Below are 27,471 nucleotides of genomic sequence, written 5' to 3'. Positions count from 1 at the left end.
TAAATTTCTTATGCAGACTTTTCAGTGGGGTAAGTTTCTTTCTCAGACTTTTGAGTATTTTCAGTTGCTTATGTAGTGCCTTACCATAGAATCCAGACGGAATTCAACAATATTCAAAAATATACTTGGTAGGAAATCTACTAAATTGATTGAACTTATTAGAACACGTATTCATTTGAGCATAAGACAGTTTATCATGAGACATTAAACTAAATGTGTCAGCGATTCAGATTTCCCTGCGACCTTCTGAACAGGCAATGGCTGTGTCTGTGACGCGCGTGTATGTCTACCCTTTGTGCAGCCGTTAGCGATGATGCTAACGATAACCTTCTTGTTGAGATGATCCCAAAAACCTTCTAAATGAAATGTTATTTTACGAGGTAAACTATGCCTACCTGGCAGGATTATATCATGATTATTTGCATCAATCCAGTGGCCTTTTGTTTTGCAAACTCTGTGATCACATGTGCGCTACAGAAACCCCGCTGACCAAAGAATGGTCTCTTGCTGGTGCACACTTGAATTAAAAGGTAACTACACTCAACATTTTTTCCTGATGTGGATTAAGCATTATTATGGACTTAGAACATCCAATTCATTTTTTGTATTATTTTTTATCTGTACCAGGAAGTATAGTTCATCCAGGCGAGCATTAATTCTATGGTGCATGTTTTTATTTATTTTTATTTATTTAACCAGTGCCAGTATACACAATACATCTGAGTTGTGCTGATATAGGATCTTTCCATATAATATTATTTATTATGATCTAAAAATCCAAACTGATCATAGATCAGCACTCCTACTCTGAGACGCTTTGTGGATACAGGCCCTGGTCCCATTGAGATAGAAATCTCTCTTTCAAGGTAGCCCTGAGTCCTTTAGCTGCTACTTGTCATTGCTATGACCGGTCATTTGCGTCAGAACCTGTGTCAGTACTGTTACCACTCCATGACTCACCACTTGCACTAGTGCACGTATCTACTAAGACACTGCCATTACAGTGAAATAGCAGGGCAGAAAGGACACACACACACACACCGCTGCTAAGTGGTTGCACTAAAGCAGGACCTTTTAGATCCACTCTTCTGTCAATTGATCAATTGATTTTGTCTGTAATTGTCTTTGAGTGTTGTTTTCATATCTAATCAGGTAATCATTATTTTACCTTAGGTCTTTCCCTCTTTGTCTAAGTGTAGAATAATGTATGTGTGGTTGAATCTCTCTGTTCTGTTTCAACCATCGCTACACTGCATGTAGGGCTGTTGCGGTGACCGTATTACCCCCACATTGGCGTCATGAAGGCAGTCAAATTCCACTTGACTGTTTAGTCACGGTAATTAGGCATCTCCAAGCTCTAATGCTGCTGATGGTCATTAGTAGGCTACCGAACTTGTTAATGGCCTGGTGCTCAGCACTCTATTGTCCCTCTAATCACTCTGACATCAAAGCAAATGTAATAAAAAATATAATCAAACACTTCATGTTGCCCAACATTTCTATAAAATCAGAGTGATGGCCTCTATTAAAAATAGGAGGATCCCATCAGCTTTCTATAGGCTAGGCCTACCATATTTATTTCTCAACTCTCCTAATATTAAGCACATTGCTTATCACTTGTGAATGATATATTCTCACTTGTGAAGGATGCCCAGCGTAAGGCAAGAAACAATGCCTTTTTTTGTTGTTGACTTTTTCGAATCATAGTCGCACACCTCATGTGGCCTAGCCCATAGGCCTATATATGTTTTGATATGGTTTGTATCACAACTAAAGTTGCCAGATAACTTAAAATGTAGCATATTCATCCACTTTACAGGGGGTGTAGAGCCAAACTGGCATACATGAGCAGTGTGTGAGTTTCAAGTTTGGGGAAGATAATTTTCACCATAAAAATGCACCTTTTATAATAAAAGCATTACCTGCATAATTGCATTTACAGACCCTTTTTAATAATGGTGTTTTCCCGGTAATGGAACTTTTGCGCTTATAGCCAACTGCCGTGTGCGCATTGCTGCACTTATAATGTGAAGAAATTGTCTAATAGGACATCACATTTTAAGCTAAACTTTGTCAGCCTCATTGTGTAAAAATGATTTTATTTATGCTAGTGGTTGTATTAATTTGGGTTTTATCGCATCCCACAACTGTCCCAGACTATGTTTGGAATATTTATTTCTCGCACAGAATGGAATAGGTCAACTTTTGTATTGTGGGGGGATAGTAGATTGACATAGGCTAGTGCTTTTGCTGTTCGTTAGCCCTACTCATCTTGTTGGCTGACAAAAAGTAAATGTGGACAGTTTTTCCAATATCTTCAATATGCACCTCGGAATTGGATAAGGATACGTGCAGTTGCATCCCCAAAGTGTCTTTCTTCACTTGTAGCCTGTGAGAAAGACCCGATCATGTGATGGAGAGCAATGTGAGTGAGAGGTGCTTCCGAGCACGCAGTAATCATGGTGAAGGGCACAACGGCCACTGGCCGCAAAAGGCATGGATATTTTTAGGGTGCATTACGGCCACAGAAAGGGGATGCCGCCGGGAAATCTGAGGCATGATCAAGTGCTTGTCAAATTGTGAATGAGAGACTGAGTGTGTATAGCCTGCACAAAAACAAAACAGAGCTCATGCTTTTCAAGCGACTTTTTTCAAATCATAATTTACTCGCATCATGCAGCCTTACAGTGTATTAAAAAATCGAAACATATAGCCCAACGTTTGTAGAACAACTAAAGTTACATGAATAACTATATAGGGGTACCTATTTCACCATTAACCGCTCGACACAGAATAGCCGCATGTGCGCAAATCGTTTGGCGAAAATATCCTTTCTATTTTATTCCACTTTGTTCAATTGTATTCTTCATACTATAAAATAATGTGACGGAATTCAAACCAAATCTTGCCTGCCAAATGAACTAGTGTAGCCCACAGTCATATGGCATAGCCAGATCAGGGCATAACATCAGGACAACTCTGAGTATACTATTCTGTTCTTCTGAAATAGACTACATTTTCTTTAGTCCTGTCTAAAATAAATCATTGATTTATTGTGAAGGTGTAGGCTGTATTACGTGGATTTATTAGACTTTTTAAAATGAAGATGTTCCAAAGGTCTGCATCAGTGACTTGTAGGCTGTGTGTGGAAGCCAGGAGATGCTGAATGTGTTTATGTTCATTCAAGGTCAATTACCTCGAGACCGACCGTTATTTGCTTGACAATCACCCCGCTGACGAAATTCCGTGACTGCAGCAGCCCCAACTGCACGTCCTCAGTGTACTTTGATTAGCATTTAGCATGTTACCCGTGAATAAATTAGGTCTGGAGGACCTAGGCTGTGTGATGAGCTGTCATGATGAGGCTGAGACACTTGAGTTTTCATTAACACAGTAATTGTCTGTCTGTCTCTCTCTGTCTGTCATGATGAGAAACTGATGAGCAACACTTCAGTTGTCCTTAACACAATGACATACCCTGCGCCCTCGTTCTGCAGTCAACACATCTCTGATACACATGCATGTGGATGTGGTGTGCACTGCGTGTTAGGTCGTCTACTCTGTCGACCACCGTAGTTCTCTCATTCTCATGGTAACCTCCTAAAACTGCTGCTGGATATACGCTGTGATCAGACAGACGGACCGACATGGTGTCACGATGGCTGTCACCGCTCGTCCCCCTCTCTCCGGTCCCCGATTGGCTGTGGCAGGTCGGCGGGCGGGCCCATCGCTGCCAGCTGGAGGAGAGGGAGGGGAAAAAAGAGCAGTGTGTTTTTTTTAAATGTGTGGGCTAATGTCCCTTCACTCACAATGATGCTCACAATGCCAGCTGGTGGTTATATGTCATCTGTTTCTGTCACCTCCACTCTGTGGGCTGGGAACACACGTGCGCACACACACGCACACACACACACAGAGTGTTTTTAGCCCAGTTTAGGGCCTTCACAGCAACTTTTGAAATGCACTAATTGCTCTTTTATCATAAAATGGAACATTTGATATGAAGTGAAATAATACAAAATTATCTGAACAAATGCAGCTTGTACAGTGTTGATTTAATATGAGTTCTGGTGTGAAACAAAATGTGTCATTTGTCATGGAAAACATTGTTGTGTAAGGCCCTGTCAAACATAACAGTAGCTAAAACCAACCAAGCCTTTAGTAATTCTTATGAAGTCAGTGTCTTTCTGTTAGGCCTATACTGTAGATCTTATCATCATACCTCACTTTTGGTTCTTAAACCTCTTTGATGTTAAGGGGACTTTGAGCAGTTCTGGGCCGGTTCCGACTGGTGTACAAAACTCTCTGTGAACGTCGCAGGGTCCAGTACTGGAAAGCCTCATCTGCCTGCTTCCTGCTACCATCCTGTCAGCAAAGCAAAGACATCGCATTTTCTGGCCTACCTGGACAAAGAATCGACAGAGCCCGACATATCAAATCAAAGATTATTGGTGGCGTGCACAGATTTGCAGAGGTTATCACAGCTGCACCGAAGTGCACCTGTGATAACAGATACGACACATACACATAATCCACATGAAAAGGGGACAGTTCAGCAATGTGATCGATCGTGTTTTTGTCTCGCTGTGATTATTTTCAGCCAGATTCTCATTGTGAATAATTAGAAAATCAATTTAGTCTAAATTGAAACACGGCCACTTTCTCTTGGTCGCAGAGGGACGGAGTCACTTTTGTGTATAAAGCGGAAGTTGTAACGACTCTGCAAACATTCTAATGGTGTGTCTGCATCGCTCAGAGGAGGCTTGGCAGAAAATGCTCTGTTGTCAGTTCTATGAAATGCGGCCAAATGTGTACTGTCACTTTAATGTGATCATGTTTGTTTTACAGTTTATAAGAAAGGTGAAATCTTATAAGTTATTTGTAATTTGATTGTTGCTATATTTAGAAAGCATTTCAGGTACTTCAAGCCCTATTACCCCCACTTGTGTTACATAGAAAAAAAGTTGTTTATAGTTTCATTAATATTTGTATTATTTCCTTGCGCTTTTGTCCTCAAAAGTGAGTACACCTCAGCAATGTATAATTATCTTTATCAGAAAAGGTGAGTTCCAGATCTTTCTAGAACAATGCCGCGCTACTCGTTATTGTTTATGGCTATCTCATGAAAATAATAACTTTTGGGTATGTCTATTTAGGTGGAAATCTACATTTTGCCATAACATTCTGACACATGATCGGGACCTGGTCCTTGTGATGGCCAACTAGTAAGTAGGAAACTGCCACTTAAGCATTTACCCCAAAAACATCACCCCTAATGTTGCTTTAATGGGGTTCAAGTTTATTATAAGTTCACCCACAAGTTTGGCCCTGCGTAGTTATTGTTTTTTTCATATGTGAGTTTATTTTACGATAGAAACTGTGGAGGTTGAATTGAGTACCAGGCCTTGTGTAAAGGGTTGCCAGATTCTGAATGATTTATGTTTGTGAATAGTGGTGTGGTCATGTCCCCTCCCTCCCTCTGATGTTTGAATTACAAAAAATACTACACACTTCTAATCCCCCTCCCTTGCTCTGGGTCCCTTGCTCCAAATCCTAATCTGATAAGATCCTGATGAAATGCAAAAAATGACCTCAGATTAGTGTGTAGGGTCAATTTATTCTACTCCCCCTTGCTTGCGCTCAATCTAGGATCAGCTATCCAGTTTATCCTCCCCAAATCCTAACTTGAATTGTTAGGGTGATGACATGCAACAATGAGTCATAGTCCTCTCCCCCCCACACTGGGCCCTCTCTCACCTCTCCAACCAATCAGTTACTCTTATCAGCAGCGAGTATTTGAGGGTTTACATTTGAACAGTGGCCAAAGCAAATAGGACCCCACCAAATAGTATTACCCACAAGGGCCCGACTCCAATGTTTACACCGCCATGCCAATTGCTCCTTAATTTACGCTCCGTATGAAAATGATTTACAGACGTATCCGAGCTCAAAAGCACTTGACCACAGCCTCTATGCAAACAGTGTATCACATGTACGCACTCTAATGAGATATATAGACTTCCCGCCAACTTCAAGAACACATCTGTGCTCTGGTATCTGTGTTTGAAATCAGAGGGCGATTCGATCCTGCCTTTTCGATGAATAATTGTGTAAATGGAATGTCAGTGCATTCATAATGCATCACCCGCCCACTTAAGTCTGTAAACGTAATGAAATATAAAATGGGCATAATTTTGATAGGATTTGATTAGCTTTACCGGTACCGCCTTATTCCAACTCCGTGGCTACTATTGCCGGTCAGCGAGTTCAGCTCACGCCTTGAGTACGTCATCACCATGAGTCATGTGGACCCGTCGTAAGTCCCAATCCTCTGACTCCTTCAGACCTCTCTGCTCTACATCATGAGTACAGAGAAAGTAAACTACCCTCACTAACAGCGATAGCCTGATCCCAGATCTATTCATCCTACGTTGCCTCTTTCCAACTCACATTGGCAAGACTGCGCTAACAAATCTGGGATCAGGCTATACAGAGATGCTCCATGACTCACAATGCTTTATCTATACTGTAGCTGCTTCTAAAGGTTTAAGAATCACCATAACTTGCTCCCCAACTCACTCTACAGACCCAGTATTCCTCCCTACACTTCAATAAACCACCCTTTCATTTTATAGTAACGAGAGAGAGCCTGCTTCTGTCCCCTACGGCCCTGGGCCGTTAACACTGGGGCAGCCTGCCAAGTACAATACAGCATAGGATGCAGAGAGAGAGAGAGAGCAGTGAAAAAGAGGAGAGAGTGAGAGAAAGAGCGAGAGGGGGAGAGAGACTGAGCACAGGAAGAGAGCACAAACTGCAGTAATAGATGATATGGCCATAACCCCTGAAAAGCTCTGTTGCACATAGAACTTATGTTCCCCTCTGTAATACAGGAAGGTTTAGGCCTTGATTGCTTTGCCCTGTGTTTAGTTCAGATTTGTCATGTCCCAGGTTGGAATTTCTTTGAAAATTCTAAAAATAAAAATGTATTTTGAACTTTTTGTCTTTTGCGATAGATTAACCTCTAGCGTCGAGCAATCCCGTATCCGGGAGCGTAATCATAGCCTCAAGCTCATTACCATAACGCAACGTTAACTATTCATGAAAATGGCAAATTAAATAAAACAAATATATTGGCTCACAAGCTTAGCCTTTTCTAAACAACACTGTCATCTCAGATTTTCAATATATGCTTTTCAACCATGGCTACACAAGCATTTGTGTAAGAGTATTGATAGCTAGCATAGCATTAAGCCTAGCATTCAGCAGGCAACATTTTCACAAAAACAAGAAAAGCATTCAAATAAAATAATTTACTTTTGAAGAACTTCGGATGTTTTCAATGAGGAGACTCTCGGTTAGATAGCAAATGTTCAGTTTTTCCAAAAAGATTAATTGTGTAGGAGAAATCGCTCCGTTTTGTTCATCACGTTTGGCTAAGAAAAAAATCAGAAAATGCAGTCTCTACAACGCCGAACTTTTTACCAAATTAACTCCATAATTTCGACAGAAACATGGCAAACGTTGTTTAGAATCAATCCTCAAGGTGTTTTTCACATATCTATTCGATGATAAATCATTCGTGGCAGCTGTGTTTCTCCTCGAAGCAAACGAAATATACACGCAGCTGGAGATTACGCAATAATTGCAACGGAGGACACCAAGCGGCCACCTGGTAGATGTAGTCTCTTAAGGTCAATCTTCCAATGATTTGCCTACAAATACGTCACAATGCTGTCGACACCTTGGGGAAACGACAGAAAGTCTAAGCTCATTCGTGACCCATACACAGCCATATCAGGAGACATTGGAACACGGCACATTCAAAATCTGGGGCACTTCCTGTATGAAATTTCATCTTGGTTTCGCCTGTAGCATTAGTTCTGTGGCACTCACAGACAATATCTTGGCAGTTTTGGAAACGTCAGAGTGTTTTCTTTCCGAATCTGTCAATTATATGCATAGTCGAGCATCTTTTCGTGACAAAATATCTTGTTTAAAACAGGAACGTTTTTTTATCCATAAATTAGAAGTGCGCCCCCTATATCCAAGAAGTTAACACCGGAGCACTGTCATAATGAGATGGTATCGTAATGCTTCATGATGTGAGTAAGTTGTATGTACAATTTCATGGGTATAGTTTGCCTCTAGTTGCCACTTGGGATGAGGAATAGAAAGGCTTATTTCCTCTAAAACACACACTAATGACTAATTTGTCATTTCTGGTTCCTTTTTCCTTTTCCACAACCTCTTTTCTCTAAGTACTGCATGTTAAGAAGGCTTTTCTTTGTGTGCTTGCCACATAGGGTTTAGACCGCAGAAAGAGAAAGGAAGGGTAGGCATGTCAAGTAACACACATGAAAGCATGTCCCTGCTTCATCTGGCCACACTAGCCAGCTAGCCCTGCTAGCCGCGGAGATGGGCGTCCCGGCTAGTTCCACTTCCTGGTCCTCTGTTGTTGTGATGGTGTCTGACCCAAAGACGCACACAATGACTCCCACAGGGCTTCTGGGTCATACTACAGTAGTCGGAGAGCCTGAGGGGCTTAGAACACCCAACTAACAAACGTGACCTGCACCCCTAAACCTGTTTATATCCCCCCCAACTCCACTGGGTTCCAGGTGTCATAATCTGGTGGTTTTCCAGACTTTCTTCGTGACGTTACACTGTAAAAAGTCTCTCCCTCGTTTTTTTGGAGTGAGGGGGGACTGTTCACACGTGGACACACTGGAGACCCATGCGTCAATCTAAGTAATATAATACAAAAATCGCCTATCAAAATCCATCAGTTTAAGCTAAAGATATCAGGTTTGGGCAATCCACCGCATCAGTCTATGCCAGCCTGCCGCATCTGCGGTGGAAGGTGGCCGGGCTGCAATGGTGTTTGTCTGACCATGAGATGAAAATAGGTCTTCTCCCGAAAATGTCTATCATCCACTCGGCACTCATCTGAAGGTAACCCATACAAACGAAGGGTTGGAAGTAGTTTTGTGCCAACAAAATATGTGTCCAAAAAAACAAAAATTTCCTGAGACAGATACTTCAAAACCTTAGTCAAAAAATGAATCATAAGGAATATATATTTTTTTGCCATTCATTCATGTCTTCAATGCGTTTTTATGGGCTAGTAGTAAAGACTAAACTCAATATTTTATCGAATCATCTTTTTATTAAAAAAATGTATACCTAAAGTGGTCCTAAAATAAAGAATCGAATGGCTCAATGATCCATGGTATGACCAGCTTAAAACAATTCCATATGTTAGCCTAGCACACACCATAGCCTTCCAGTCGTTGTGCTAACGCTTGTTAGCAATTGCGCTAGCGATGGTTAGCCACCTCCTTCAAACTGCACGCAGAGACTTAAAAATTGTATTCACGAGTTTATCTGACTCTGGGGAAGTAGATAAAGGGCCTCATTGTCAAAATCCCGAAGTATGCCTTTAAAGTTATCAGAATGTACCATAACAAGTGTGATGAATGTACTGTTCAAACATGTTGTTTCTCTGCTGCATTCCCCAGACTTTTGACTTGACACTCACATTAATTGAATAAAATGTATTGAGTCCCAAAGGTGAAATGTTACGTATTGGATGATTTGTGAACATCTTTCACCATGAGCACTATTTCTGACACCACATCACTGTTGCCCCCTCAGGAGGAGTACAGGGCAGAGGGCATCAGCTGGCACAATATCGACTACATCGACAACACCGGCTGCATCAACCTCATCAGCAAGAAGCCCACTGCGTTGCTCCACCTGCTGGATGAAGAGTGCAAGTATGTGAGCTGTCACGTCAAAGCTGCTCTCTTTTCGCCATCCTTAGAAAAAATATATATACACCTCTGTCCTAGTTAAAGCAATACCTCAGGGCAGTTTCCTGCAATGTCACATTAAGATGTGTACTTTTTTTCCAAAACCTGTAAAAAGGGTTTGTTCTTGAGTGTCCTCAAGCTCCTAAGAACATAGTAGTTGGGAAGGATTAGGCAGGGCCCAGAAGATGGTGCTGGTTTTATATCTTTTGTTTGCTCTTATGGACTTCCCTTTTCAATTCAAACTACAGGTTTCCAATGGGGTTCCGTGTCCAGAGACTGAGATGGCCTCTGCAGAATGATGATTTTGTGGTCAATTAACCATTTCTTTGTGGATTTTTGATGTGTGTGATGATTTTGTGGTCAATTAACCATTTATTTGTGGATTTTTGATGTGTGCTTGGTGTTTTTGTCTTGCTGGAAGATCCACTCGTGGCCCAGTGTCAGCCTCCTGGCATAGGCAACCAGGTTGTTGGCTAAAATGTCCTGGCACTTGGTACAGTTCATAATGCTGTTGACCTTAGCAAGGGTCCCCAGGACCAGTGAAAGCAAAATATCTGTTTATGGATGACACCTGCAGTTTGAATTGAAGAGGGCACTCCATAGGCGCAGACAAATGATATCAAGGATCTGGAAAAAATCTGTATGGAGGGATGGCTTAAGTTCCCTCCCAAAGTGTTCTACAATCGCATAAAATGTTTGAGGAAAATAGGCTGTGTCATTATCCCCGCAAGGGGAGGGTGCTGGAGTATTGAAATCAAATCCAATTTTATTTGTCACATGTACCGAATACAGCGGGTTGTAGACTTTACTGTGCTTGCTTATGAGCCCTTCCCAATTATGCAGAGTTAAGAAAAAAATAAGACAAGTAAAAATAGTGCAAAAATGAATCATTTTTACCCCTATATTTTTTTGTATTACTTATCTATTTTCCTCAGCAAATGTATTACGGTAGTATAAAATAATATCATTTTCAAAAAGAAATTGCATACAGTATAGCTCAGTGTTTGTATTATTTATTTTATACAGTCTTTTATTGCCAATCAATTTTGACCTGACTGTATGTCAAACGTCTTTAGAACAAAGCCAATATAAAACCATGTTGTTTACATTGATGGACCTACACATTTATAGTGACCTTAGTCTCCCTACTTAGTCGTCCCGCAGATTACAGACGAGATGAGGAATTACAACAGGCTCTCTTCATTACTAGCGAAATGCTTGATTGATTACAGCTTTAGCCAGGCTAACATAAGCACATAAAAATGATACGCATTCATACGTTTGCCTTTTTGGGACACATGTACGCTTTCATTCGCCCTTTTTAAAAGCCTCTCTCACACAGGCCACTTCACAATACCATCTCAATCCTACATAAATTAAAGTCAGCCATGCACATAAAAACACACAAGACCACCATGACTGTATTAGCCATTCTAAGCTAGCTAACCTAGCTATTAGCGCTGCTAACCACTTAGCTCTGAACACTCATCTGGATGTAATAACAAGTGGATGAATGAGTGTGGGGACTGCTTTCCCAGAGCCACAAGGTCAAAGAGGGATCTTTTTCCCTCTCTTAAAGGCCTCCCTCCCGGGCCCCTCACGTGATTTATTTCATCATACGGAGGAACGCGATGGTAATCATTATGAAGCAGCCCAGAACCCACTTTCATAATTTATAGTTAAGAGACCGCAAACTAGCTGAAGCAATCAGACTCTCTCAAGGATAGCATTTGCTTCCAGGGGTCCTACTACAGGTTAGTCCATTTATAACGGTCCAGTGACGCGTTCTTTGACCCCAAGGGGAGCCAGGATGTGTCATAGCCTCCGAGGCATGTTTTAGTGTATGGTGTGTAGTTTACTTTAATAAGGAAGCACGCTACTTTGTACAGAGCAGAGTCCCATAGCATGCTTTAGCTAAAGGTCGAAAGTTTGCGACAATGTGTATGATAGAAAAAGCTGACACCAATTTACCCCGGTATACCATAGGCTCATAATTTTTGGTATACAGTTCCCAACATATTTATTTGGATAGTAAAGCTAAAACTGTTAATTTGCTTTCGAGTTCAAATGTTTCATATGAGGCTACAGAACAGAATGTCACCTTTTTTATTTGAGGGTATTTTCATACAAATTTGTTTTACTGTTTAGAAATGAAAGCACTTTATGTACTGTATCTAGTCCCCCCATTTTTAAGGTGTCGTAAGTATTTGGAAAGATCACACACAAAGTTCATACCCCCAAGACATGCTAACTTCTCACCATTACCAATGATAGGGGAGGTTAGCATTTTTTTTTGGGGGGGGGTGTATGATATTTATGCCTCAAACGTTCTCACTCGTCATTATTCACGATTCATTAATGATTATCCGTTATCATGGTGGTATCTACAAGTGTTCAGAAACATTTTGTTCTTATTTATAATAAAAGTGACTCGAAAATGACACTACTTTTTTTACCATTCATTTTTTGGGGGGCACAACATAATCTGAAACACAAAACAAACTGCAAATGCATTCAACAAGTTGGTAGAGTCACACGCTTGATTTAGTCATTGCATCCTAGGAATATGGCAGCAAATACTACACTTTTGACCAGTACACATACAGTGCATTTCAAAAGTATTCAGACCCTTTCACTTTTTCCACATGTTACCTTACAGCCTTATTCTAAAATGTATTAAATAAAATATTTCCCTCATCAATCTACACACAATATCCCATAAGGGCAAAGTGAAAACAGGTTTTTAGATTTTTTTTTTGCTAATTTATTTAAAAAATAAAAAACAGAAATACCGTATTTAGGTAAGTATTCAGACCCATCGCTATGAGACTCGAAATTGAGCTCAGGTGCATCCTGTTTCCATTGATGATCCTTGAAATGTTTATACAATTTGATTAGAGTCCATCTGTGGTAAATTTGATTGATTGGACATTATTTGGAAAGGCACACACCTGTCTATATAAGGTCCCACTGTTGACAGTGCATGTCAGAAGGAGGTCAAAGGAATTGTCCTTAGAGCTCCGAGACATGATTGTGTCGAGGCACAGATCTGGGGAAGGGTACCAAAACATTTCTGCAGCATTGGCCTCCATCATTCTTAAATGGAATAAGTTTGGAACCACCAAGACTCTTCCTAGAGCTGGCCGCCCAGGCAAACTGAGCAATCGAGAGAGAAGGGCCTTGGTCTGGGAGTTGACCAAGAACCCGATGGTCACTCTGACAGAGCTCCAGAGTTCCTCTGTGAAGATGTGAGAACCTTCCAGAAGGACAACCATCTCTACAACACTCTACCAATCAGGCCTTTATGGTAGAGTGGCCAGACAAAGCCACTCCTCAGTAAAAGGCACACGACCGCCCTAAAGGACTCTCAGGCCATGAGAAACAAGATTCACTGGTCTGAGGAAACCAAAATTGAACTCTTTGGCCTGAGTGCCAAGCAGCACGTCTGAAGGAAACCTGGCACTATCCCTACGGTGAAGCATTGTGGTGGCAGCATCATGCTGTGGGGATATTTTTCAGCGGCAGTTACTGGTAGACTAGTCAGGATTGAGGGAAAGATGAACAGAGCAAAAGGTAGTTCCTTGATGAAAATCTGCTCCAGAGCGTTTAGGTCCTCAGGCGGGAGTGGCTTCGGGACAAGTCTCTGAATGTCCTTGAGTGGCCCAGCTAGAGGCTGGACTTGAACTTGATCGAACATCTCTGGGACGACTTGAAAAAAGCTGTGCAGCGACGCTCCCCATCCAACCTGACAGAGCTTGAGAGGATCTGCAGAGAAGAACGGGAGAATCTCCCCCAAGTACAGGTCTGCCAAGCTTGTAGCGTCATACCCAAGATGACTCAAGGCTGTAATCGCTGCCAAAGGTGCTTCAACAAAGTACTGAGTAAAGGGAAGGAATACTTATGAAAATTTGAATATATTTTAGAACAAGGCTGTAACATAACAAAATGTGCAAAAAGGTTAATGGGTCTGAATACTTTCCGAATGCACTGTATAAGTGTATTTGTCCAAATACTTACAACACCTTCAAATGGGTGGATTTCATTTGAGCTGGAACAGGTCTGGCACCTCTCCGTTTTTTGGACTGTTGCTCCGGAGCCTTTATGGCCGGATCCGATACCTCTTGTGGCATCTAAAACCATTTTCACTTTTTGCAACGTGTAAACATTTGAATAAAAGAGATCAACGTTCATTTGAGTGGCCTTCTCTGTTAATTCTCCTGCACACCCCAAAAAACAATGTGAAAAAGTTGGTTTTCAGCCTGGGCCTGTTATTCTAAGAGTTGATTTTGTTTGGGCCGGTCCGGGCTTATGGTTTGCGCAACATTGTAACCTATGTTTTAGACCAACGCGTGGTCGTGGCTGTGCGAGAAGCACGCCTGTATCTCTAACAGAACTTGACCGACGTGATAGACATGAGCCTGCAACTCTCATCTCTCCAGCGTTGCACTCTCCAACGTTGTAAAATTATGTAGAATTGCATGAAATGCGTTTATAGAAGGCCATATTTTTATTAGATCCTAGGCTACCGACACATTTCCCCATGTGGGTAACTCCTGCAAGCGCCTCTACTCTCCTGCTCTATGCCACTATGCAAATGCATTGCTTTCATTTGTAAATGTTTAAACATATGTATGGAAATACCCTCGGATAAAAGGTCACATTCTGTTACTGTCACCTCATTTGAAACATTTGATTTCAAATCCAAAATGCTGGAGCATAGAGCCGAATTAAATGTTTTAGCTTCACTGTCCAAAGGAGGGTCGTCCAAATAAATATGTAGGGGAGTAGTGTAGCTTGAGATTTGTGTCAGGTTTCATAGGACTTTGTCATACATTTATTTTTTGTGAATTCTGAGAGGAAGACCGAGACGTCTAAAGATGATATGTTGCCTGTCAGTAAATACCCTGGTCCCAACTCTGTGTTGTCATGCATGACCACAGGAGTTAGCAAGGCAGCACAAACTGATCTGGAACCAGGCTAGTCAGATCTCTATCCCTTGGTATCCGATCCTACAGTCCTTATATTAATGAATTAACCCTTTTTTAAATTACCCCCCCTCGTTTGTTCCTTTAGTTTTCCCCAGGCCTCTAACCAGACCCTGCTGGACAAGTTCAAGCGGCAGCACGAGGGGAACAGCTACATCGAGTTCCCCGCAGTCATGGAGCCGGCCTTCATCATCCACCACTACGCCGGCAAGGTCAAATACGGGGTCAAGGTAAGGACTGCTGACGTGATTTCATGATGGCAACATGTGTCCTTCGATCAGTGTACTCACCTGTCGACAACACAACATTCTCAACAACAGGTCATGCCACATGTCAGCCTGGCTTTGTTAACTGATGATTGCCCTTGACCACAAGCCTAAATGTGCTCCTGGACCTCTAATGAAACCAATGAAATATTCTGTGCCAGAAAAAGTGTAACTAGGTGTGTACTTCCCTTGAGAGAAAATCGATCCCAAATTCTCAGCAAAAGAGAAATGCATTCAGCAAATTCCTTGCAAAAAAAATGCATTCAGTTATGACACTGGTATTTGCCCTGGCCTTGCACCATTCTTCCATTCTTTGAGTCATTTGTCAGACTTCTCAAACATACACTTAGTGTACAAAACATTAGAAACACCTGCTCTTTAAATCCCGGTGAAAGCAATGATCCGTTAATGATGTCACTTGTTAAATCCACACCACTCAGTTTAGATGAAAGGCAGAAGACAGGTTAAGAAGGATTTCTAAGCCTTTAGACAATTGAGTAAATGGGCAAGACTAAAGATTTCAGTGCCTTTTGAACGGGGTATGGTAGTAGGTGCCAGGCGCACCAGTTTGAGTGTATCAAGAATTGCAACGCTGCTGGGTTTTTCCTGCTCGACAGTGTGTGTATCAAGAATGGTCCACCACCCAAAGGACATCTAGCGAACCTGACACAACTGTTGGACGCATTGGAATCAACATGGTCCAGCATCTCCGTGGAACGCCATCTACAACTTGTGGAGTCCACGCCCTGACGAATTGAGGCCGTTTCGAGGGAACTCTATATTAGGAGGGTGTTCTTAATGTTTTGTACGCTCAGTGTAGACCGTAGGTATAGTTACAGAAAGGAAACCAGTCCTCTTGTTGTTCCATTGACCTGTTTTGCAATTTGAATCAGATTCACTGCCCAGTTCCCTGCTGTGTTTCGATAAAAAGCTTTATATATGCTGGAGGGGTGATATTTGTTATCATATTGTATATAGGCCCACCCATAACTCTCACATATCAGTTGACAGCTACCCAGCATGTATGCATTAAACGTGTTAGTAATATGGTTGATAATGAACACAGCTGGTACATGGGAAGCCATGAGTGTAAAGAAACACCAGTGGAGGGAGAGAGTACCTGGAACTGTGCATGTCAGTGCTATTAAACAAATGTCTTTCCTTTCCCACCACAGTGTTGTTTTGCATTCTTAAGTAAAGGGCATAGTATTCTCTTGCACGATGATATGACATATGAAACAAATCGTATTTACGTTATCGATGTTCTCTCCTTAAAGGCCCAGTGCAGGCAAACACTTGATTTTCTTATGTTTTATATATTTCTACACAATGAGGTTGGGATAATACTGTGAAAATGATGATAATGCCCTTTTCGTGTTCAGAGCCGTTTGAACAAGGACACATTTGCACTCGGTTTTGGTTTCGAGCTCATAAGTAAGCCATGATATAGTCATTACTACATTCGTGTGATAGGTCTTACACAAAGTGTAGCTAATTATGTTGCCAAATCCTTGCCAGTTCAATCCACCTTAGAGCCATCCCCTCCATTTGGTATTAGTTGGTTCATAGATTTACTGTAGTAGCTCATAGATTTACAATTAGTAGATTGAACACCCAAGTGTTCAATTAATAGACGCTTACCATTAACAGTTTTTCTTAAAATTCTTTGTTTGTACTGGCAATTCTGCTGCTAAAGTATAGTGTAGCTTATGTCTATTATCTGTATATCTATAGTTGATCTAGTTGATAGATATGTATACTATTCCCCCCCCCCCCCCCCCAATGCAGGACTTCAGGGAGAAGAACACGGACCACATGCGTCCGGACATCGTGGCCCTGTTGAAGAGCAGTAAGAACGCCTTCATTTGTGGCCTGATGGGCATCGACCCCGTGGCCACCTTCCGCTGGGCCGTGCTCAGAGCCTACTTCAGAGCCATGGTGGCCTTCAGGGAGGCCGGGAAGAGACACACCGACAAAAAGACTGGTGAGACTTGGGCTGTTACAGTGACCGTATTACTGCCACACCTGGGGGGTCACGAGTCGTGACGGCAGTCAAATTCCACGCGACCGTTTAGTCACAGTAATTAGGCTTCTCCAAGCTTTGACTCTGCTGATGGTCTTTAGTGTCATCAAAAATCTAATCGAAACACTTCATGAGTGCTCATGTTGCGCAATATTTTTATAGGCTATGCAACTGTGTGAGAGAAGAGTTTTGATGGCCTCTTAAAAAGAGGAGGATCCCATCAGCTTTCTATAGGCTAGGCCTACTATATTTATTTATCAACTTTCCTAATATTACGCACCAGTGTTGATTTTAGCATGTAAATCTTGGTGGGGCAAACAACAACAAAACATTGGGATGCATGGCAGCAAAGCCACTACACAACACTAAACAATACATTAATTGCACTATAACTGTGACAAATGGTGCCCACAAACCTTTAGGGCCTAAATAAAGCTGTCCCAACTGCAGAGCTTTCTTTTCAGCACCGTGGAGTGAATCCTTACCTCTGCTACACCTGGCTATCAGCAGAGCCTTGTCTGGCAGTGAAACAGTTGATTCAGCCTCATTTACTGCCTTTTAAAAAGATAGCTGATATGGCCCACTTGCTTAAACAAATGTGGTTTCTACTGACAGTTGAGATGTACAAACTATGGAATAAGGGGAGCGGATAAGAGGCTATCCGTAATTTTGATTTTTTTTTTTTTTTTTACCTTTATTTAACCAGGCAAGTCAGTTAAGAACACATTCTTATTTTCAATGACGGCCTGGGAACAGTGGGTTAACTGCCTGTTCAGGGGCAGAACGACAGATTTGTACCTTGTCAGCTCGGGGGTTTGAACTCACAACCTTCCGGTTACTAGTCCAACGCTCTAACCACTAGGCTACGCTGCCGCCCCTAGCGACAGAATTCAGAACATGGGCCGTTCTTACAGTATTCTCCCTGTACACAAAGTCAGAATCATAGAATAAATAAAGGGGGGGCATATAAGTAGGAAATGAAAGCTCTTTCAATATTCAATGATTACGTTTCTCTAAAACAGGTTATAGGCTACATGTGCATCACCAAGTCAGATCAGTAGGCTAAATTATGAGGGGGGAAAGGGAAATTATTAGGGGGAACTACTATGGGCTACTAACAGCTTACTACACAATATACACTTAGTATTACTTTCTTAGCTACAGTATACATGTCTCCCTGGCATATTACATAATTTATGCAGAAGCATACAATAATTTTTTGGACTCACCTCACAGGAAGGTGGTGCGGCGGTCCTTCTTGTGGTCAAATTTTGTCATCAAAGTCTGGCATTCTCGGGATTTATGGTGCTTTCAAGACAACTGGAAACTCAGAAAAATAAAAGGTTGAATCATGACATCAGTGATCTTCAGTCCGGAGCTCTAGAAAGACAATTGAGTTCCCGACTTGGAATTCCGAGTTGGATGACTGTTCAAAAGTATTTTCCCAGTCGGTGCTCGTTTGTTCTTGTACTCACTTAAGTCTGATATTTCACAATTCCAAGTTTCCAGTTGATTTTGAACAAGGCAGAAGTCATGCAGGATTGACAGCAATGTATTCAATATTTTCTGGCCCATGGTGTTGCATGTGAATGTTTATCCTTTTAAGCTTGGAAAAAGACCCTTAAACCCAGACTTGGACCACACACCCACTCCACTGAATAGCAGACTAGTGATTGCCTTGCAACACTTGCAGTTAGCTGCTGATTCCTTCCAAACCACTCATTGTTGAATTTGCGATTTCCAACTTGTTGTGTAATGTCTATTTCCAAATGCCAATGAGCACAGATACGTTTGATCTGTATTTTCTCTTTATATGACAAGGATCGAAAATAATTTGTCAGTAGATTGTCGACTTGATTCATGATGATGACTGCTTGTCTAGCTTGCTAGCTAGCTAGATAATCATTTGAAAGTATGATGTTGACATGATCAGTCCAATCAAAGCTACGGTAGATATAACGTGATGTGACATAATTTTATCTGTGGCCAATGACCTTGAGCCTTCTTGGATGGGCACTTCTAATGTAACTCTATGGCACCACCCAAGGGGCTTACATTTTCAAATTCTCCCCATAGGTTTTGCAGTGATGTAGTGTCCCCATGAGTGACAGAACACTGAGCATATCACCGTGTAACTAGAGAACATTGCCAACCCCTATGCTCAGTATTTTCTGCTGGCTGCCTCACCACCTCAGAAAGCACTGAGCTAGGCTGAAACACCTGCATTTTGGAGCTGCCTTACTCAAGACCATGTTTGTATGTGGCTTCATTAACTCAATTGTTGTTTTTTAAATACATTATTTGCAAATTGATGTGTGACACATATTAATGCCAAAATAACACGCAAAACAGGCACACACAAAAAAAACATCAAAAGTTTGGACACCTACTCATTCCAGGTTTTTTATTTATTTGTACTATTTTCTACATTGTAGAATAATAGTGAAGACATCAAATCTATGAAATAACACATATGAAATAAGGTAGTAACAAACAAACAAAAAAGTAGCCACCCTTTGCCTTTGAGGACAACTTTGCACACTCTTGGCATTCTCTTAACCAGTTCATGAGGTAGTCACCTGGAATGATTTTCAATTAGCAGGTGTGCCTTGTTCAGAGTTAATTTCTGGAATTTATTTCCTTCTTAATGCGGTTGAGACAATCAGTTGCGTTGTGACAAGGTAGGGGTGGTATACAGAAAAAAGCCCTATTCGGTAAAAGACCAAGTCCACATTATGGCAAGAACAGCTCAAATAAGCAAATAAGCCTTCATGGTCGAATTGCTGCAAGGAAACCACTACTAAAGGACACCAATAAGAAGAAGAGACTTGCTTAAGCCAAGAAACACGAGCAATGGATAGTATACCAGTGGAAATCTGTTCTTAACTCGATGAGTCCAAATGTGAGATTTGTTTTGTTCCAACATCCATGTCTTTGTGAGATGCAGAGTAGGTGAACGGATGATCTCCGCGTGTGTGGTTCCCACTGTGAAGCATGGAGGAGGTGTGATGGTGTGGGGATGCTTTGCTGGTGACACTGTCTGATTTATTTCGTTTTCAAGGCACACTTAACCAGCATGGCTACCACAGCATTCTGCAGTGATACGCCATCCCATCTGGTTTGGGCTTAGTGGGACTATCATTTGTTTTTCAACAGGACAATGACCCAACACACCTCCAGGCTGTGTAATGGCTATTTGACCAAGGAGGAGAGCGATTGAGTGCGGCATCAGATGACCTGGCCTCCACAATCCCCCGACCTCAACCCAAATTGAGATGGTTTGGGATGAGTTGGACCACAGAGTGAAGGAAAAGCAGCCAAGTGCTCAGCATATGTGGGTACTCCTTCAAGACTGTTGGTAAAGCATTCCAGGTGAAGCTGGTTGAGAGAATTCCAAGCGTGTGCAAAACTGTCATCAAGGCAAAGGGTGGCTATTTGAAGAATCTTAAATGTAAAATATATTTTGATATGTTTAACACTTGTTTGGTTACTACATGATTCCATATGTGTTATTTCATAGTTTTGATGTCTTCACTATTATTCTACAATGTAGATTATAGTAAAAATAAAGAAAAACCCTTAGTGTTCTGAAACTTTTGACTGGTGGTGTATTTTATCAAATGTCTTTAGTGGAACCTGAATCTCTGGAAGACCAGTTAAAGGGTCAGGCATATATAATAGCATGTCATCCACATAGAGTGAAACTTTATGCTGTAAGCCCCCTCTTCAAGTATCTTTGGTGTTATTACATATTGCTATGGCTAAAGGCTCAACTGCGATTGCAAACAGCTGAGGGCATAGAGGACAACCCTGTCTTGACCCACGTTAAAGTTGGAAATAGAATGAAAGGTTATTATTTGTGCGCACTGTAGCTATAGTGGAGGAGTAAAGGACTTTTATCCAGCCCATAAAACTGGGACCGTATCCAAATTGTTTGAGAGTATAAAATAGATAATCAAACCACCCAATCAAATGCCTTATCATCATCAAGTGATAACAATATCTCTGGAGTGTCAGATGAAAGGGAATTATTAAGTATGTTATAAAGACATCAAATGTTGAGAAAATAATGATACTTTTTTATGAAACCAGTTTGATCTGTAGATATAAGGGAGGGAAGGACTGACTCGAAACGTCATGAAATCATCTTAGAACGTATCTTTACATCGCAATTCAGTAAGAAATTGGCCTATATGAACCAAACTCAATGTCTCATTGCTGAGGGTAAAGAGTTTGAGGGGAATGATTCCTCAAATATGGAAAGCAAGAGAAGAGAGAGTAGATCTGAGAATTTTATTTGTAAATTCCCCTAGGCGTTAACCTTGCACTATACAAAATAATTTGGTCCCTTGGGCGACAGTACACACTTCATTACATCACCACCTAGTATTAGGTGTTGTGTGTCCATATTTGAGGCTCAATTCAGTCTAATGTTGCAACATTTGATTTTTTTTTTTTTTTTACATTGGATAAAAGTAAAGACCCAGAGCTTGAAAATAGTATATCATACACTACAGTTGAGGAATAATGGGAAAGTAATTCTGCATTGAAAGTTGATCAACTTGTAACTCCACTTTTGAGAAAATGGCCTTTGAATGTTTTGGTACACCCACTGGAGAGCTCTTTTTTGACTACACTCATTCGGCATCGTTCACACCCTCTTAAGCTCCGCCCATAAACTCAGAGCGTTGTCAGATTGTCCGTTCGTAAATTCAGAGAGTTTCGCTCTAGGGGAGTTCAGAGCACACACTGGACGCTCTGGCCGAGAAATAGAGTTCACCAGAGCGTTCTGTCCTAACAACAGCAGATAAGCACCCAAGCTAAATGGCTAACTTTGAATAGCTTGCTAGCTATTTCCAGACACAAATGAGAGAACAGCTCACTGACCATTTCATTCACCCTAGCAGAGCTGGTTAGGTTGTTTTTATGTTATCCATGAAGATGTAATCCAGAGACGGGTGTTTTCTCCATTTCATTAGCAATCATACTCTAATTCCAATGATTTCAGAACTCGATCTCTCACATGTCCAGCCCACTCATTATCTCAGCCAATCATGGCTAACAGGAATATTACTGCCTTTTTCGGTGACTAAACCAACTAGGCCCATATTTTAACCCTTTTATTAGTATTTACAGATGGCAGACAAGTTTGTTAATAAGGCACATGAATGTTCACATGTTTCCGAAGGCATTTCTGCCCCAAAACACGTAGATTTTTTTTTACGTCTATGTTCAAATGGCTAGTGGTGATGCACGACATATGCCTGTTTCCTGACACGAGTTACATTTGGAAATCAAGAAAATGTCATTTGTGAACAATGAACTGTTATCCCAATTTATTGCATGAATGTAAGCCAAGATAACAGGTGTATTATACAGGCTTCCTGCAACATTAATGAAGCGGCCTGCCGAGTCTTCCTCTACACTTGACACTATGAACAGTATGTTTTTCCTAATTAAAATGGCTGCTCCTCTAATTTTAAAGGGAATATTGGAATGATATGATTGACTTATCCACCCTCCATTTAAACGAAAGTGGTCGAAAGTGCGGAGATGTGTCTCCTAAAGAAAGGCGATATCTACTTTAAAGTGATTTAAATGAGAAAGAACCCTTTTACTTTTCACTGGGTGATTTAAAGATGTAACATTCCAGCTAGCAAAAGTGACCAAGTAACCAGCTCTCCCTCTCATGATATTAAGTCAAGCCATGTAAAGTCAGGTGGGAAAAGGATAGATCAAATCAAATGTATTTATATCGCCCTTCGTACATCAGCTGATATCTCAGTGCTGTACAGAAACCCAGCCTAAAACCCCAAACAGCAAGCAATGCAGGTGTAGAAGCAAGGTGGCTAGGAAAAACTCCCTAGAAAGGTCAAAACCTAGGAAGAAACCTAGAGAGGAACCAGGCTATGAGGGGTGGCCAGTCCTCTTCTGGCTGTGCCGGGTGGAGATTATAACAGAACATGGCCAAGATGTACAAATGTTCATAAATGACCAGCATGGTCAAATAATAATAATCACAGGCAGAACAGTTGAAACTGGAGCAGCAGTACGGCCAGGTGGACTGGGGACAGCAAGGAGTCATCATGCCAGGTAGTCCTGAGGCTCAGGTCCTCCGAGAGAGAGAAAGAAAGAGAATTAGAGAGAGCACACTTAAATTCACACAGGACACCGGATAAGACAGGAGAAGTACTCCAGATATAACAAACTGACCCTAGCCCCCCGACACATAAACTACTGCAGCATAAATACTGGAGGCTGAGATAGGAGGGGTCAGGAGACACTGTGGCCCCATCCGATGATACCCCCGGACAGGGCCAAACAGGAAGGATAGATGCCCGATTACAACAAGAGCTGATCCATTAAACATTTTTTTTAAATGGCAAATAAACCCAAAAGTTTAAAAAATAAAAAAATAAAAAACAATACTCTGAAGTCGGGTATGAAAAGTAAATCCCACACTGGGCACCTAATAGAACAAGGTAACTGCTAATCCCCACACAAAGAAATCCACACATAATGTGCTTGTAGCGGGGAACACTAAACCGATCAAGCAGAAAGCCTTGGTGAAATAGTGAAGGATTTAAAACAAGTTAATAAATAAATAAGAGACACTTATTTACAAACCAAAAACTAGGCTGTTTTAAAAGAAAGTTTAACATTGTATAAATCAGCAATACCACGAAGTTAGCAGCAACATCTTTAAAGAAATGACGTAACCTAATAATAGAACTGTGCTTTATTTAACCTGGATATGGGTACCATCAATAGATAGAAATGAGCAGCTTCATGGTAATAAAATAAAACGTTAAAACAAAAGGAGAATTGACTCACCAGAACTAAGGCACTAACGTTACCTAATAATAACAATATGAACTGATACCACTGGCAACGCTATACAGTCTCTGCAAAAGAGAGACTGAGTCTGCAGTGGTAGACACATTCGTCCATTACCTTAATCCTCAAATAGGTGAACATTCAGTCATTTTCTTCGTTAAACCTCGGTAGAACGTTCGCCTTTATGAAGGCCATCGCCTTATGGTGGTCTTGGAACTCTTTCTCAGTGCCGTTGTATATTATACGGAGTCAGGCAGAAAAAGCCACACCATACCTTAATGTCGGTCCGTCCACGGAGCACACTCTTGATATCGTTTAAAGCGGCACGGTCACAAGCAACGCTGGGGGCATAGTCTGGGGAGATGGAGATGGGTGCTCCGTTGCATCAAAGTGGGCCAAATTCTCTGGCACGCCGAAGAACATCAACACAATCCTGATAGTAGTGTAATTTAGCCACAATGACGCAAGGCTTTCCGCCAGGCTTTCTTGCTTGAGACCCCGATGTGAGCGGTCTACAAGGACGTCTTTATCCAAATTGAGGGCTTCCTTCAATAACTTTGAGACCGATGAAGTAGAACTTGAGCCCAGGTTCTCAGCTACCCCCATGATCCTGATATTGGATCTTCGCATATGACCTTGTAAATGCATGCATTGTTCTTTAGGTCTAGCCACATCAGTTTCGAACTTCTTAACCGTGGTTTGTAGTGTATTTGTCATCTGAGCATGTTGACAAAGCCTTGTTCCATGTAGGAGACGGTTTTCTTAACTGTATCCAGTTCAATACGAACCATTGCTGTATGCTTTGCGAGTTCATTCTTGACTGCTTGTAACTCCATCTTAATACAATGTAAGTCCTCACTGAGTGCCTCCTTGAGTTCCGACTTGAGTGTAGATTAAATGTTCGCTCTGGGGGCAGCATCTCATTTTTTTCCGCAGAGGGGAGGAACCGCTGCTCCCACTTGTTGAAGAACTCGAGCTCCTCGTCTTGTGCCTAGTGTTTTCTCTCTTGTCAATCACAACCCCTGAACTTCGCTGAACTTTTGATGAATGAATGATGAAGTGTGTGTAGCTTGCGACTTTTTTCAAATCACCATTAGAGTTCCCATCATGCAGCCATAGAATGTGTAAAACATCAAAACATATAGCCCAATGATTGTATCACAACTAAAGTAGCATAAAGGACTCTAAATGAAGCATATAGGAGGACCTGTTTCTTTGTTAACTGCTCAACACAGAATAGCCAAATGTGCGCACTATTATTTTTTTCTTCATACTATCAAATACTATAAAATAATGCCACGGAGTTCTAAGCCAATCTTGTCTGCTAAATGAACTAGTGTAGAACACAGCCATTAAGGCATAACCAGATCAGCACCTAACATAAGGACGACTCACGACTTTTTAAAATGTAGATGTTCCAAAGGTCTGCATCAGTGGCTCGTAGCTAATTAGCGAGACCGGCAGTTATTTGCTTGATAATCACTAGCTGACAAAATGTGATGACCGCCACAGCCCTTGGTGAGACCATAGACTGCTCGAGTACATAAACATTAACACATACATGTATGTGTATACACTCAGTCACACACACACACACACACACACACACACACACACACACACACACACACACACACACACACACACACACACACACACACACACACACACACACACACACACACACACACACACACACACACACACACACACACACACACACACACACACACACACACACTCTTGGACGTACACTCTCCCAGACACACACACACACTCACCCCTCTTCCACAGTGATAGAGTGCACATACTGAGGCTTTTTGTGATACGAGTTATCTCCCTTCCGAGCCACCACAGTACAGTATGTTTCCCTCAGTGGGCTGTCAGAAATACTGATCAACTGATCAAATGTTACTTTTCTCCAGGGCTTTTCTCTCAATGTGTTTCTCCTGATCGTTCTCCGCCATTAGACTAGCTTGATTTCACAACCCCTGAACGAAAGTCTATTCCATTATTCATCGCCATGGAGACCGCCCCCTGGTTTCGGGGATGTTCAAGTATGCATTTTTATACCCATGTATAAACACTGGCAAGGCAACATCCTGGAGGTTGGTAGTTATAGGGGGACAAACCTGACCAGTGATGATGCATGGGCTGCAACTTTCTCCCCCGATTATAACTGAACTTCCACATTAGGCTTCATCTCCAGCCATTTACGTGACTGTCAAACATTTTGCAAACTTAACACATACTATTTCTTCCTCTTATTTCTCCCTGTCTATTCCTTTCCTCCCTCTTTTGCTCTCTCTCCCTCTTTTTGTTTCTGTCTCTCACCTCTGTCTCCTCTCTCTCTCTCTCTCTCTCTCTCTCTCTTTCTTTCTTTCTTTCTTTTTTTCTTTTTCTTTCTTTCTTTTGCAGGGAATGACGCTGCTGTACCATGTGTCGTCAAGAGCGTGGACAGCTTCAGCTTCCTCCACCACCCTGTGCACCAGAGGAGCCTGGAGATCCTGCAGAGATGCAAAGATGAGAAATACAGTAAGAAACTCCAAGTCCCACAATCCTCTCTGCTGCCCAACTCCCTTTTCCTGGGTTTACAAATAAAGAAGGGGACAATTAGCTTGTTTTGAATTAACTTGTTCTCCCTAAATTAAAGGCCCACTCTGATATTTACAGTGTTTTTTATCATTTAACATGTAACTAATGTGTTTGTATTTGGGGCGGCAGCGTAGCCTAGTAACCGGAAGGTTGCATGATCGACTCCCTGAGCTGACAAATCGAATCAAATTTTATTTGTCACATACACATGGTTAGCAGATGTTAATGCGAGTGTAGCGAAATGGTTGTGCTTCTAGTTCCGACAATGCAGTAATAACCAACGAGTAATCTAGCTAACAATTCCAAAACTACTACCTTATACACATAAGTGTAAAGGGATAAAGAATATGTACATAAAGATATATGAATGAGTGATGGTACACTCATTCATATATCTGTTGTTCTGCCCCTGAACAAGGCTGTTAACAAGGCTGTTAACCCACAACTCAAATGTGAAATCCATTAATGGAATTCTTTGCCCTTGACAATCAACTGTTCTCTGTCGTGGGTGATGTTGGCTTTCGCTGACTGGTCGAGCAACGGTACACACTACCAAGCGCTATTTTTCAGATGTTGCCCCACCGGAGTTACACAGTAAGAGCATTACTGCTATTAGCTTCACGACATACATACTGTGGAACGCCATTTGGGTCTTTGCGTGTCAAAAATGATACAGTAGCACTGTCAAATCTGTACAAAAACAAGCAAACACCAGCCACAAACGATGTGTTTACAATACTACGTTGGTAATAAAGCATAATTTGTTCAACTGCAACTTCTGGGGTAGCTAGCACCAATACAACCAGCCTGAAAACAATGACCAGTAGGAACTGCAGTCATTTTCATTATTCTTAGCAATGATTTAGGATTTATTGTGAGTAAGTATTACCTAGGTTTCCAGTTGCTGTTCTCCTATTGAAATTGAACTTCAGTTCATGAAAATAAATCGCTAG

At 41.5% G+C, this 27,471-nt stretch overlaps 1 protein-coding gene across 10 annotated transcripts in view; it reads left to right on the top strand.

The window, feature by feature from the left end:
- The window catches only part of myo9ab (myosin IXAb), a 238,292-nt gene that overhangs the window by 167,425 nt on the left and 43,396 nt on the right, over positions 1-27,471 (top strand). For all 10 annotated transcript variants that reach the window (XM_046356361.1, XM_046356352.1, XM_046356397.1 and 7 more), the window contains 4 exons: positions 9,655-9,776; positions 14,886-15,027; positions 16,852-17,047; positions 26,342-26,458. In XM_046356361.1, the coding sequence (XP_046212317.1) occupies positions 9,655-9,776; positions 14,886-15,027; positions 16,852-17,047; positions 26,342-26,458 (577 nt within the window). The remainder of the gene's footprint in view (positions 1-9,654; positions 9,777-14,885; positions 15,028-16,851; positions 17,048-26,341; positions 26,459-27,471) is intronic.

This window comes from Oncorhynchus gorbuscha, linkage group LG01 (genome assembly GCF_021184085.1).
Source record: "Oncorhynchus gorbuscha isolate QuinsamMale2020 ecotype Even-year linkage group LG01, OgorEven_v1.0, whole genome shotgun sequence".
Lineage (NCBI taxonomy): Eukaryota > Metazoa > Chordata > Actinopteri > Salmoniformes > Salmonidae > Oncorhynchus > Oncorhynchus gorbuscha.
Note: the sequence above shows the minus strand (reverse complement) of the source record. Positions and strands in the feature narration are given on the sequence as shown.